At 41.0% G+C, this 14,599-nt stretch overlaps 1 protein-coding gene across 1 annotated transcript; it reads right to left on the bottom strand.

Annotated features, from left to right (window-relative positions):
* Positions 1 to 63: 63 nt before the first annotated feature.
* On the bottom strand, positions 64 to 4,913 carry LOC135508971 (small nuclear ribonucleoprotein F-like). Its single transcript, XM_064929220.1, has 4 exons — positions 4,831 to 4,913; positions 2,664 to 2,789; positions 2,329 to 2,393; positions 64 to 333 (listed from the first exon to the last, which is right to left on the bottom strand). The coding sequence occupies exons 1-4, from the start codon at positions 4,831 to 4,833 to the stop codon at positions 264 to 266; spliced, it is 264 nt and encodes an 87-aa protein (XP_064785292.1). The 5' UTR covers positions 4,834 to 4,913; the 3' UTR covers positions 64 to 263.
* Between the last annotated feature and the right edge of the window lie 9,686 nt (positions 4,914 to 14,599).

Below are 14,599 nucleotides of genomic sequence, written 5' to 3'. Positions count from 1 at the left end.
TCCTAAATATGATCATTTACAGATAAAGTAGGTAAATTGCACAAAATAATGCCATACAAGATATTACTGAAAAGTGCAATATGCACAATTTTATTATCCTTGTGCTCAAAAGGGGCACAACAGCTTGCTTCATCATCATAAAAAAAGACAACTGCTTCTCAGATGTTTTCAAAATGAGACATTTTCATAAAAAAATGGCAACAAATCAACAAACAAGATTATCAACCAGACATCGAAAATAAGCTTGCAGTAGCATGCATCTATCAAACGTCTTTCATTTCACCATCCTCTTCCTCCTCTTCTACCCCTCTAATGAACAAGACATTGTTGCATCTGTGTGGAGGGAAAAAAATAGTGTACTGTTATGGCAGACAGGAAATGATTAAACATTGTGCTAATTCTGCAGTTAAAATGGAGATACAGTGCCTTCAGAAAGTATTCACACCCCTTGACTTATTCCACATTTTGTGTTACAGCCTGAATTCAATAAATATATTTTTATCCTCACCCATCTACACACACTACCCCATGATGACAAAGTGAAAACATGTTTAGAGATTTTTTGTGTGTGCTAATTTATTGAAAATTAAATCTCTAATTTACATAAGTATTCACACCGAGGAGTCAATGCATGTTAGAATCACCTTTGGCAGCAATTACAGCTGTGAGTCTTTCTGGGTAAGTCTTAAGAGCTTTGCACACCTGGATTGTACAATATTTGCATATAATTTATTTTAATCCTTCAAGCTCTGTCAAGTTGGTTATTGATCATTGCTTGACAGCCATTTTCAAGTCATTTTTACAAGATGATTTAAGTCAACTGTAACTAGGCCATCCAGGAACATTCAATGTCTTGGAAAGCAACTACAGTGTATATTTTGACCTTGTGTTTTAGGTTATTGTCCTGCTGAAAGGTGAATTGGTCTCCCAATGTCTGTTGGAAAGTGGACTGAACTAGGATTTTTCCCTGTCCTTAGCTCTATTCCGTATATTTTATCCTAAAAAAACTCCCTAGTCCTTGTCAATGGCAAGCATACCTATAACAAGATGCAGCTACCACCATGCTTGACAATATGAAGAGTGTTACTCAGTAATGTGTTGGCCCCTTTTTTATTTTATTTTTTATTTAACTAGGCAAGTCAGTTAAGAACAAATTCTTATTTTCAATGACGGCCTAGGAACAGTGGGTTAACTGCCTGTTCAGGGGCAGAACGACAGATTTGTACCTTGTCAGCTCGGGGATTTGAACGTGCAACCTTTCAGTTACTAGTCCAACACTCAAACCACTAGGCTACGCAGCCACCACAAACATAAGGCTTTGTATTCAGGACATGAAGTACATTTCCCTGCCACACTTTTAGCTGTTTTACTTTAGTGCCTTATTAAAAACAGGATACATGTTTTGGAATAGTATTCTGTACAGGCTTCCTTCTTTTCACTGTCATTTAGGATATTATTGTGGAGCAACTTCAATAGTTTTCTCCTATTACTTGGTAACAGTTTTAGTCACCATTGGACTCATGGTGAAATCCCTGAGCAGTTTCCTTCCTCTCCAGCAACTGAGTTAGGAAGGACGTCTGTATATTTGTAGTGACTGGGTGTATGGATACCACCCAAAGTGTAATTAATAACTTCACCATGCTCAAAAAGACCTTCAATGTCTGCTTTTTTACTTTTTACCCATATACCAAGAGGTGCCCTTCTTTGCGAGGCATTGGAAAACCTCAGTGGTCTTTGTGGTTGAATTATGTTTGAAATTCACTAATCGACTGATGGACCTTGCAATTATTTGTATGTGTGGGGGGTACAGAGACGAGGTAGTCTTTCAAAGTCATGTTTAACACTTATTACACAGTGAGTCCATGCAACTTTTTATGTGACTCGTTTAGCACGTTTACAGCTGAACTAACTTAGGCTTGTCATAACAAAGAAGTTGAATACTTATTGACTCAAGACATTTCAGCTTGTCAATTTTTGCTGATTTTTTTTTTCATAAAAAAAAAAACAATTTCACTTTGACATTATGGGGTATCGTGTGCAAACGAGTGACATCATCTCAATGTAATACATGTTTTAATTCAGGCTGTAACAACAAAATGTGGAAAAAAGTCAAGGGGTGTGAATACTTTCTCAAAGCCCTTTATGTGTGTAAACTGGTCCCAGATCTGTTTGTGCGATCTTGCAACTCATACGATAATCGTTACTCCAATCCCATGATGACCATAGGAGTTGGCAAGACAGCACAAACAGATCTGAGACCAGGCTAATGTGTTTAATCATGAACTCTGCAAAGTACAAGTAAACAAAAGAGAATTCCACTGAACTTACCTGACGAGCACTTCTCCTAGGTGACCAGCCAACGCTCCATCCACATACTCTTCAGTGTTGGCCAACTATAAAATCAGAGACAATATATTGTTAGATGTTATAAATTGATATGAATGCTGTACAAAATGTACACCTGTTTTTAATCAAACTAAATGAATGGCCCACAGAGATGCAACCAGAGCCATATAGCTTAGCTCGAGATTCGGATGGGCAAGCTCTCTCCAGATGCAAATGTGTGCACACGAGGGACTCCAGCTCTAGGGAATTATGCATTTCAGTGATGTTTTCACATATTTTACTGTATGCATCTTTCTGGTCCACACACACACACACACCTGCATATTCATGTAGCTGTCCACGGACACCAGGTATCCTTTGTATTCCATGCCCCACTTCAGCTTCACCATCACGGGCTTGCCAGTCAGACCGTTCAGGAACGGTTTGGGATTCAGTGGTAAACTCTGAAATTACATTATTCATATGTGCCATTATCAAATAAAATGTTATTGAGCACATGCATATATCTAGCAGATATTATTGGACAAAAGGAACACCTATGTGAGAATGCTGTTCATCGACTACAGCTCAGCGTTCAACACCATAGTGCCCACAAAGCTCATCACTAAGCAAAGGACCCTGGGACTGAACACCTCCCTCTGCAACTGGATCCTGGACTTCCTGATGGGCCGCCCCCAGGTGGTAAGGATAGGTAACAACACGTCTGCCACGCTGATCCTTAACACTGGGGCCTCTCAAGGGTGTGTACTTAGTCCCCTCCTGTATTCCCTGTTCACCCACGACTGCGTGGCCAAACACGACGCTAACACCATCATTAAGTTTGCTGATGCCACAACAGTGGTAGGCCTGATCACCGACAACGATGAGACAGCCTAGAAGGAGGTCAGATACCTGGCAGTGTGGTACCAGGACAACAACCTCTCCTTCGAGAGTTTTGAGTTGCTTGGTGTCCACATCACCAATGAACTATCATGGTCCAAACACACCAAGACAGTCGTGAATAGTATACGACAACAGGAGACTGAAAAGATTTGGCACGGGTCCCCAGATCCTCAAAAAGTTCTACAGCTGCACGAGTGAGAGCATCCTGATCGGTTGCATCACCACCTGGTACGGCAAGCGGTACCAGAGCGCCAAATCTAGGACCAAAAGGCTCCTTAACAGCTTCCACCTCCAAGCCATAAGACTGCTGTACAGCTAATCAAATGGCCACCTGAACTATTTACATTGACCCCCCCCCCCCCATATTTGTTTTTACACTGCTGCTACTTGCTGTTTATTATGTATGCATCATGGACATTCTTACTGATAGTTATGGCTGCAAATTACCTTGACTAACCAGTACATTGCACGTTGACTCTGTACTGGTACCCCGGTATATTGCCTTTTTCAATTTTTTTTTAAACTTTAGTTTATTTGGTAAATATTTTCTTAACTCTTTCGTGAACTGCACTGTTGGTTAATTATTAAGGGCTTGTAAGTAACCATTTCTTCACCTGTTGTAGTCGGCGCATGTGACAAAGTTTTCATTGATTTGGTATTTTAGCCATATATCACACCCCCTCGGACCTGATTGCTTAATTATCGTCATAATATTAACGATAATTAACTGGTTAAATTTAAGCAATAAGGCACGAGGGGATGTGGTATATAGCCAATATACCATGGCTAAGGGCTGTTCTTATGTACGACGCAACTGGTTACCGATGTAATTAGAGCATTAAATACACGTTTTTTGTCATACCCATGGTATATGATCTGTTATAAACTGGGTGGTTCAAGCCCTGAATGCTGATTGGCTGACAGCCATTGTATATCAGACTGTATACCACGGGTTTGACAAAACGTTTATTTTTACTTCTCTAATTACGTTGATAACCAGTTTATAATAGCAATAAGGCACCTCGGGGGTTTGTGATATATGGCCAATATACCACGACTAGGGGCTGTGTCCAGGCACTCCTCGTTGCGTCGTGCTGAGAACAGCCCTTAACCGTCGTATATGATCATATACCACACCTTAAATATACCAATCAGCAATCAGGGCTCAAACCACCCAATTTATAATGTTTATAACAGGTATGACAAAACATTTATTTTTTCTAATTACGTTGGTAGCCAGTTTATAATAGAAATAAGCCCGTGGCATATCGACCATATGCCACAGCCCCTCGGGCCTTATTGCTTAAATATCCCATGGCTTTCAGACAACCAGCATCCAGGACCAAAACACATTACAACTGCATCTCACAACTAGCTATCTAGATAATCAAACTAGCATTTCACATACAGTGCAAAGCACAACAAAGTACATCTTACCACCCTAACTAGTTACCGTAGCTAGCTAGTTGGATAATCACAACAAAGGCGATTTTATGATATTTGAGAATTTTATGATATTTGAGTAGTTAGCTATGATAGCCTGGACGTTCACTACATATATTACCAATCCCCATCAAACACCTCATAATATAGAATATTTACCATTTTGATTCTGTATGAGCTTCAACGACGATTGCACGCCGTTATTGGATACAGGAAGTAGTGGTGAACTCTGAACTCTGATCCGTACAAAACAGCACTGTGATTGGTTCAATTTTTGTCATTCTTCATCCTGATTGGCCACAGAACCGGAGAGAAAAACAGACGGGCATTTTCTACTCCAGTCAAGTCTCTTCTCCGTGCGGAGCCCAAATTTGCGGGAAAGATTCGATGTAGCCAAAATATTTATCGTCGAACTTGTTACATTGTTGCAAATTTAATGAAACAGTTTCAGTCACAGTGTTACAATCAGATACGTGATACAATATAGTCTCTTGCTCGCCGGGCTAGACAACAACAGTTGCAGATTCAGTTGTGACCACTAGGAGGTAATGTTCTCAAATGGATTGAAGTAGCCAACACTCCCAACCATTGTGAGTGATTTGCGTAATTTAAGAGAAACTTATGGAAACTTGTATCTCCTTTTAAAGATGTAAATTATATTATGATAATCGATATTGGCAGCCACATAGTAACCTAAAGAATGTAGGTTATTTTGGAATGTTTATTTACATGTAAATTGAAATTTACAGCAGATTGTTGCTTGTGCTATTGCTGTACTGTAGTTAATTGTGAATGGCATGCAATGTTTTTTACACAAGATAGATCAAATTCTCTCTCTATGTCTCTGGCCATGTTCGAGCGGATCACTTTTGTCAATCTCCATCTTTCAAAGTGTGTTGCATTATGGGGATAGAAGTTGTCCGACTTACGCCTACATGTCTACCTTGCATGAACTTGATAAAAATCAAGAGATCAAAGTTAATGAAGTTTTGACTGCAGTCGAAGGCAAGTTTCTGCAGTTGCTCTTCACCAACGTCCTCCTGAGCCATGGTCCGCATTGTGGAAGGCTCTATTGTATTTATTTAACCTTTAACTTGGCAAATCAGTTATTAAGAACAAAGTCTTATTTACAATGACAGCCTACCAAAAGTCAAAAGGCCTCCTGACGGGGCTGGGATTAAAAATATCTGACAAAACACACATCATGAGAAGGACAACAGCATAACATGGCAGCAACACAGAATGGTAGCAACACCACATGATAACAACATGGCAGCAACACATGACAACAGCATGGTAGCAACACCACATGACGACACAGAATGGTAGCAACACCACATGACAACAACATGGTAGCAACACCACATGACAACAACATGGAAGCAACACCACATGACAACAACATGGAAGCAACACCACATGACAACAACATGGTAGCAACACCACATGACAACAACATGGTAGCAACACAACATGGCAGCAGCACAAAACATGGTACAAACATTATTGGACAGAGACAACACCACCAAGGGCAAGAAGGTAGAGACAACAATACATCACGCAAAGCAGCCACAACTGTCAGTAAGAGTGTCCATGATTGAGTCTTTGAATGAAGAGACTGAGATAAAAGTGTCCAGTTTGAGTATTTTTTGCAGCTTGTTCCAGTCGCTGCAGCGAACTGAAAAGAGGAGCGACCCAGGGATGTGTTTGCATTAGGGACCTTTAACAGAATGTGACTAGCAGAACGGGTGCTGTATGTGGAGGATGAGGGTTGCAGTAGATATCTCAGATAAGCATCAACCAGTGGGTCTTGCTACGGGTATACAGGGATGACCAGTTTACAGAGGAGTATAGAGTGCAGTGATGTGTCCTATAAGGAGCATTGGTTGCCAATCTGATATACGAATGGTAAAGAACATCTAGCTGCTTTAGAGCACCCTTGATGAATAGGGTGTTTTTGTTTGTCCCATACAAACGTGACCAAAGATGTGACTGAAACAGGAACCAACTTTGCCGCAATCCATGTATACAGTGGATATGTACAAATTAATGTGATCTCTCTCTCTCTCTTTCTCTCATATATCATAATGGGAGACAGAGAGCTGCTTTCAAGCGATGGGCACAGCAGGTGTTTATTTGTAAAAGAGGAGGAGGCAGGTAGCTGGGTCCAGGGGCAGGCAGAAGGTCATATACAGGAGGAGGCAGGTAGCTGGGTTGATAAGAGGAAAGGCTTAAAGTACAGGCAGGGAATAGGCAAAAGGCGTTGTTAGTTTTTGCCTGCTTCACTATCATACGGGGAAAACCAGCGCTCCAAAATAGAAGTGTGTCACAAAACAAACAATACCTCACAATGATGGGGTACAAAGAATTGAACTAAATAGTGTGTGATAATGACATGCAGGTGTGTAAACAGGTGATCAGATTGGGAACTGAGCTGCGTTTAGGGGGATCTACGTGTTTCAGAGTGTGAGTTGGAAGCAGACTTTACGGTCCAGTCACACAAATTTCCTAGGTGGCAAAGGTCCACCTTGTCTTTTTTAAAATCTTTATTTAACTCGGCAAGTCAGTATACTGTATAATACATTAATGCATTCTCTCTCTCTCTCTCTCTTCCTCTCTCTGTTTTCTTCTATTTAATTCAATATACAGCCTTTTGTGTTTATCAAAGAACGATGCCGGGACTAGTTTATGTGGATGCGGATAAATTTCCAGCGTTGTGCTTCGTTTGACAGTGCCCCACCCATATGCATATATTTCTGCCAAGAAGGGACGGGCCTTTCAGTGAATTAAATAAGTTGTAGATAGGCAGGACTTTTCAGCATTCAGTGGTGGTAGCTATGTAATGTAATAAGATACCAGAGTCACTCCTTAATTCAGCTCGTAAACTCATGGGCTGGGCTGAAGAGACTTGAGATTCAGAAGCGAATAAACATTGATAAAACAATTAAAATACACAGACTGTTACACCCTGACCATAGAGAGCTGTTTATTCTCTATGTTGGTTGGGGCATGACAATGACTAGGGCGGGTTATCTAGGTGATTTAATGATCTATGTTGGCCTGGTATGGTTTCCAATCAGAGGCAGCTGTTTATTGTTGTCTCTGATTGGGGATCATATTTAGGCAGCCATTTCCCCATTGTGCTTTGTGGGATCTTGCCTAGGTATAGTTGCCTGTGAGCACTTATTTGAGCTTCACATTTCGTTTAACGTTATATTTGTTTTTTCTTTGAGTTTCTTTTCCTAATAAAGAGGATGGAAACATACCACGCTACATCTTGGTCCACTCCTTATAACGCACGTGACAGAAGATCCCACCACAAACGGCCCAAGCAGTGTGGCCAGGAGGAGCAGACATCCGGGACATGGGAGGAGATCATCTTGGTCGCAAAGTTGGTTCCCTAATGATTGGCTGGTAATAGATCCTCACCATGGAGAATGATAGAGGCCTCTAGTGGCCAAAAGGCCATTTTAGCATGGGCAGCGCCATTGAGGGCTTCCACCATGCTTATAAATAATAATACATCATAAATGTGCAATAGTCATCGATCACGTGACACAATTCATTCCTATGTGAAGACTCAATAGCGCATTGAAGTCAAATCAAGTCGGTTAAGATGGCCTCTTATTGAAAGGTAACACGCGCAGTTCGAGCTACTCCAGGAGTGACGTTGCAAGCTAGATCAGTGCCTACCCCTTTCATTGAGTAACTCAAATTTGAAGGCCGCCCGAGGTACTTCTCCTGTGTGCGATTTTTAAATAATCGTTTTAAGGATATGCATCTGGTGTATAAGAAGCAATTATTGGTACCATGATTGTCTTTGAAACATGTTTTTATTTAAAGATTGACCACAAAGATTGCCATTTTTCCATCAGCTGTTTTCCGCTAACAATGGCTTCAGTGAGAGGGGGCAGTCGTTCTCCCTTGGATGTAACCTAGGCTATATATCTTTGGCTGTGACACAAAATCATACCTGTGTTAGGAGCCAAGATATGGGTACAGACAATTATTGGATAGTCTCAATGCTCTACTGGGTGGGTTGTTGATTACATTTTTTAACCTATCAAATGATGTGCCTGAGGACCAGGAATCTAACAAATGAACCACAACTTCAAGCCAAACAAACCACAAACACACTACACGGACAGGGTGATGAGTGATGGGATTTACACGTTGATAAACAGCCAGGGCACGGACATGGAATAGGGTAGAATTCCTGTATAAGGACTCTAAAAAGCCAGTTACAACAATTATAGACCATCTCTGGTGTCTATGCTTTGGACAGAAACCAATCCGTTTTCAGTTACAATGAAGGTAGGTGTCTCCATTATAAGAGACATAGCCAAAGGCTTTGATAGTGGTATTTCATTGCAATGATGTTGTCCTCCAGCTGCTGTTGATGGTATTATTGTCTGTGTATGTCTATTGTTCATCAGTGAACCATATGAACCATGTGAACCATATGAACCATGTGAACTGTGTGAACCGTGTGAACCATATGAACTATATGAACCGTGTGAACCATATGAACCATGTGAACTGTGTGAACCATATGAACTATATGAACCATGTGAACTGTGTGAACCGTGTGAACCATATGAACCGTGTGAACCATATGAACCATGTGAACTGTGTGAACCGTGTGAACCATATGAACTATATGAACCGTGTGAACCATATGAACCGTGTGAACCATATGAACCATGTGAACTGTGTGAACCGTGTGAACCATATGAACCGTGTGAACCATATGAACCATATGAACCATGTGAACCGTGTGAACCATATGAACTATATGAACCGTGTGAACCATATGAACCGTGTGAACCATATGAACCGTGTGAACCATATGAACTATATGAACCGTGTGAACCATATGAACCGTGTGAACCATATGAACTATATGAACCATGTGAACCGTGTGAACCATATGAACCGTGTGAACCATATGAACCATATGAACTATATGAACCATGTGAACCGTGTGAACCATATGAACCATATGAACTATATGAACCATGTGAACCGTGTGAACCATATGAACCATGTGAACTGTGTGAACCATATGAACCATATGAACCATAAGAACCATATGAACTGTGTGAACCATATGAACCATGTGAACTGTGTGAACCATATGAACTATATGAACCGTGTGAACCATATGAACCATGTAAACTGTGTGAACCATATGAACCGTGTGAACTGTGTGAACCATATGAACTATATGAACCGTGTGAACCATATGAACCGTGTGAACCATATGAACCGTGTGAACCATATGAACCGTGTGAACCATATGAACTATATGAACCGTGTGAACCATATGAACCGTGTGAACCGTGTGAACCATATGAACCGTGTGAACCGTATGAACCGTGTGAACCGTGTTGTTAATGTGTGCTTATACAGGTTCAGGAGTAATGCTGGGGAAAGGTACTGTCTACTATACAGGCGCCTCAGAGTGGAATGAGTTTCTTCTGACCATAAAAACGACATCCGCTCTGGGCAGCTTCAAAATGAAAGTAAAAATATGTTTGATGTCTGCCGTGCCCATATGAATGACCCCTACGATGTCACTGTAATGATGAGATAGATGTTCCTCTTCTTTTTTTAAATGTTTTATTATATCGCTGTCTATACTGTGTTCAACCGTGCTGGATATTGCCTGGCCATCTTGTTTCAAGAGGACCACAATGGAAATAAGTCCCAGGCTGTGTTGTGTGTTATCCTCCATGATTTAACAATGGAAATAAGTCCCAGAGTTTATTGTGTGTTATCCTCCATGATTTAACAATGGAAATAAGTCCCAGAGTTTATTGTCTGTTATCCTCCATGATTTAACAATGGAAATAAGTCCCAGAGTTTATTGTCTGTTATCCTCCATGATTTAACAATGGAAATAAGTCCCAGAGTTTATTGTGTGTTATCCTCCATGATTTAACAATGGAAATAAGTCCCAGAGTTTATTGTGTGTTATCCTCCATGATTTAACAATGGAAATAAGTCCCAGAGTTTATTGTGTGTTATCCTCCATGATTTAACAATGTAAATAAGTCCCAGAGTTTATTGTGTGTTATCCTCCATGATTTAACAATGGAAATAAGTCCCAGAGTTTATTGTGTGTTATCCTCCATGATTTAACAATGGAAATAAGTCCCAGAGTTTATTGTGTGTTATCCTCCATGATTCAACAATGGAAATAAGTCCCAGAGTTTATTGTGTGTTATCCTCCATGATTTAACAATGGAAATAAGTCCCAGAGTTTATTGTGTGTTATCCTCCATGATTTAACAATGGAAATAAGTCCCAGAGTTTATTGTGTGTTATCCTCCATGATTTAACAATGGAAATAAGTCCCAGAGTTTATTGTGTGTTATCCTCCATGATTTAACAATGGAAATAAGTCCCAGAGTTTATTGTGTGTTATCCTCCATGATTTAACAATGGAAATAAGTCCCAGAGTTTATTGTCTGTTATCCTCCATGATTTAACAATGGAAATAAGTCCCAGAGTTTATTGTCTGTTATCCTCCATGATTTAACAATGGAAATAAGTCCCAGAGTTTATTTTGTGTTATCCTCCATGATTTAACAATGGAAATAAGTCCCAGAGTTTATTGTCTGTTATCCTCCATGATTTAACAATGGAAATAAGTCCCAGAGTTTATTATGTGTTATCCTCCATGATTTATCTATGGAAATACGTCCCAGAGTTTATTGTGTGTTATCCTCCATGATTCAACAATGGAAATAAGTCCCAGAGTTTATTGTGTGTTATCCTCCATGATTTAACAATGGAAATAAGTCCCAGAGTTTATTGTGTGTTATCCTCCATGATTTAACAATGGAAATAAGTCCCAGAGTTTATTGTGTGTTATCCTCCATGATTTAACAATGGAAATAAGTCCCAGAGTTAATTGTGTGTTATCCTCCATGATTTAACAATGGAAATAAGTCCCAGGCTGTATTGTGTGTTATCCTCCATGATTTATCTATGGAAATAAGTCCCAGAGTTTATTGTGTGTTATCCTCCATGATTTAACAATGGAAATAAGTCCCAGACTTTGTGTTTTTCCTCCATGATTTAACAATGGAAATAAGTCCCAGAGTTTATTGTGTGTTATCCTCCATGATTTAACAATGGAAATAAGTCCCAGACTTTGTGTTTTTCCTCCATGATTTAACAATGGAAATAAGTCCCAGAGTTTATTGTGTGTTATCCTCCATGATTCTGCTGATGTGCATGTATGGGTTTCGTAGGTTTTGTGTGGCTTGATTTTTAAAATGGTCGAATTAATAAACTAAACTGAACCGCGTGAACCGTGTCAACCGTCATAAACTCCTTGAATACAAGTAACGTGACAGATCCTAGTTTACTTATAAAAACTTTAAAAAAACATTTACTGTGTTCAAATTTCCCTCGGCAACAGATTCAGTTACAGTACACTCAATCTCAGCTATGACAAGCTTGGCTGCAGTCCTGCAATACTTGACAATTCCCACCAGACCACCAGGCTCAAATACTTTTCAAATATTTACAATTCTTTGAGAGTTTTCTCTAGCCTGCCTGGAGTGACAGAGTGAAAGGGTTTGTACTTATGAGCTTTTCTAGTGGTTCAATTAAAGCAGGCAACAGGAATACATCACAGATAACATATTTGAATTGATTTAAAATAGCATTTGAACCGAGGTCTGATTCCCTCCCAAACACAGGATATGTCTCAGCAGCATTGATCCCCATTGTTAGGACATGTTTCTACTACAGTCAGTAATCCTATTGTACATTCATCATCTACCAGGGGAAAGTACAATCTGAGAAATGAGCTGTATCATTAAAGAGCTATGTAGTAAAGATAGAGTAACACACTGAAACCCATCCCTGAACTGCACCTGTTGTTGATGGAGAGGCCAATCTGTTAAGACAACACTCTGCTCAGCTGGAACAGTCTGGCAGCATCCCAGTAGAACTCTGCCAGAGGCAGCCTGATGCACACAGACCAGTGAGCAAGGTTTTTTACTTTCAGCAATAATTAACACTTAACTTACCTGAGCGAGATGTAACACTTTAAAAAGTATTGTCATACAGCCTTGATTCTGGACTACTCAGTGGGTGCTGCAGGTGTTGACTTTCCAAGTATAGTGGTTGTACCAATGAATAAGATATAAGGTAGTGTGACCGAGTGTCCACTTTCTTCACAGAAGGCCAGCATGTAATTAGCAAATCAAAATATGGAATAAAACACGTGTCTGAGACATGTCATCGTCATCGTCGTCGTCCCCTCACACACACACACACACACACACACACACACACACACACACACACACACACACACACACACACACACACACACACACAGCACCCAGGTGTTACATTACTCTACACACTACCTCACACAGACAGGGAGACAGACAGGGAGACAGACAGGGAGACAGACAGGGAGACAGACAGACAGACAGACAGGGAGACAGACAGACAGACAGACAGACAGACAGACAGGGAGACAGACAGGGAGACAGACAGACAGACAGGGAGACAGACAGACAGGGAGACAGAAAGGGAGACAGAAAGGAAGAGACAGACAGGGAGACAGACAGGGAGACAGAAAGGAAGAGACAGACAGGGAGACAGACAGGGAGACAGACAGACAGGGAGACAGACAGGGAGACAGACAGACAGGGAGACAGAAAGGAAGAGACAGACAGGGAGACAGAAAGGGAGACAGAAAGGAAGAGACAGACAGGGAGACAGACGGACAGACAGTCAGGGAGACAGACAGGGAGACAGAAAGGAAGAGGCAGACAGGGAGACAGACAGGGAGACAGACAGGGAGACAGAAAGGAAGAGGCAGACAGGGAGACAGACAGGGAGACAGACAGGGAGACAGACAGGGAGACAGACAGGGAGACAGACAGGGAGACAGAAAGGAAGAGACAGACGTGGAGACAGACGTGGAGTCTAAAACAGGATCACTGCGTCGGGGCAGTAGACATTCCAATCATAACACACGCTCCGATTCCAGCTCCTGCCCCATCCTTAACCGAGATTATCCTTCTGTTTGGTCCTTCGTGTCCTCTGTGCAGGGTCCAAGAGAGGCTCGGATTGCCCCCTGTCCTGTCTGCCTGAGGGTAGGGGGGGACGAGATGGGAAGTGATGGTATGGGGTCTGAGACATCATTCATCAAACAAACAGATGCCCTCAACGTGCTACAGTACAGTTAGTTACTCTCACATCAACATTACATATCAGCAGTTTTTTTTTGTCATTGTGTTTCCCTCAGTAACTGCCAGCAGCCAATCACTTACAACCCTTTTTTCTTTCTTTCTTTTTTTGTTTATTTTATTTTGATACTTCAGCATCCTGGAGTCGCCTCTTCACTGCTGACGTTGAGACTGGTGTTTTGCGGGTACTATTTAATGAAGCTGCCTGTTGAGAACTTGTGAGGCGTCTGTTTCTCAAACTAGACACTCTAATGTACTTGTTCCCTTGCTTAGTTGTGCACCGGGGCCTCCCACTCCTCTTTCTATTCTGGTTAGAGACAGTTTGTGCTGTTCTGTGAAGGGAGTAGGACACAGCGTTGTACGAGATCTTCAGTTTCTTGGCAATTTCACTCATGGAATAGCCTTCATTTCTCAGAACAAAAATAGACTGATGAGTTTCAGAAGAAAGTTATTTGTTTCTGGCCATTTTGAGCCTGTAATCGAAACCACAAATGCTGATCCTCCAGATACTCAACTCGTCTAAAGAAGGGCAGTTTCATTGCTTCTTTAATCAGAACAACAGTTTTCAGCTGTGCTAACATAATTGCAAAAGGCTTTTCTAATGATAAACTTGGATTAGCTAACACAACGTGCCATTGGAACACAGGAGTGATGGTTGCTGATAATGGGCCTCTGTACGACTCTGTAGATATTCCATTAAAAAT

Source organism: Oncorhynchus masou, chromosome 22 (assembly GCF_036934945.1).
Source record: "Oncorhynchus masou masou isolate Uvic2021 chromosome 22, UVic_Omas_1.1, whole genome shotgun sequence".
NCBI lineage: Eukaryota > Metazoa > Chordata > Actinopteri > Salmoniformes > Salmonidae > Oncorhynchus > Oncorhynchus masou.
Note: the sequence above shows the minus strand (reverse complement) of the source record. Positions and strands in the feature narration are given on the sequence as shown.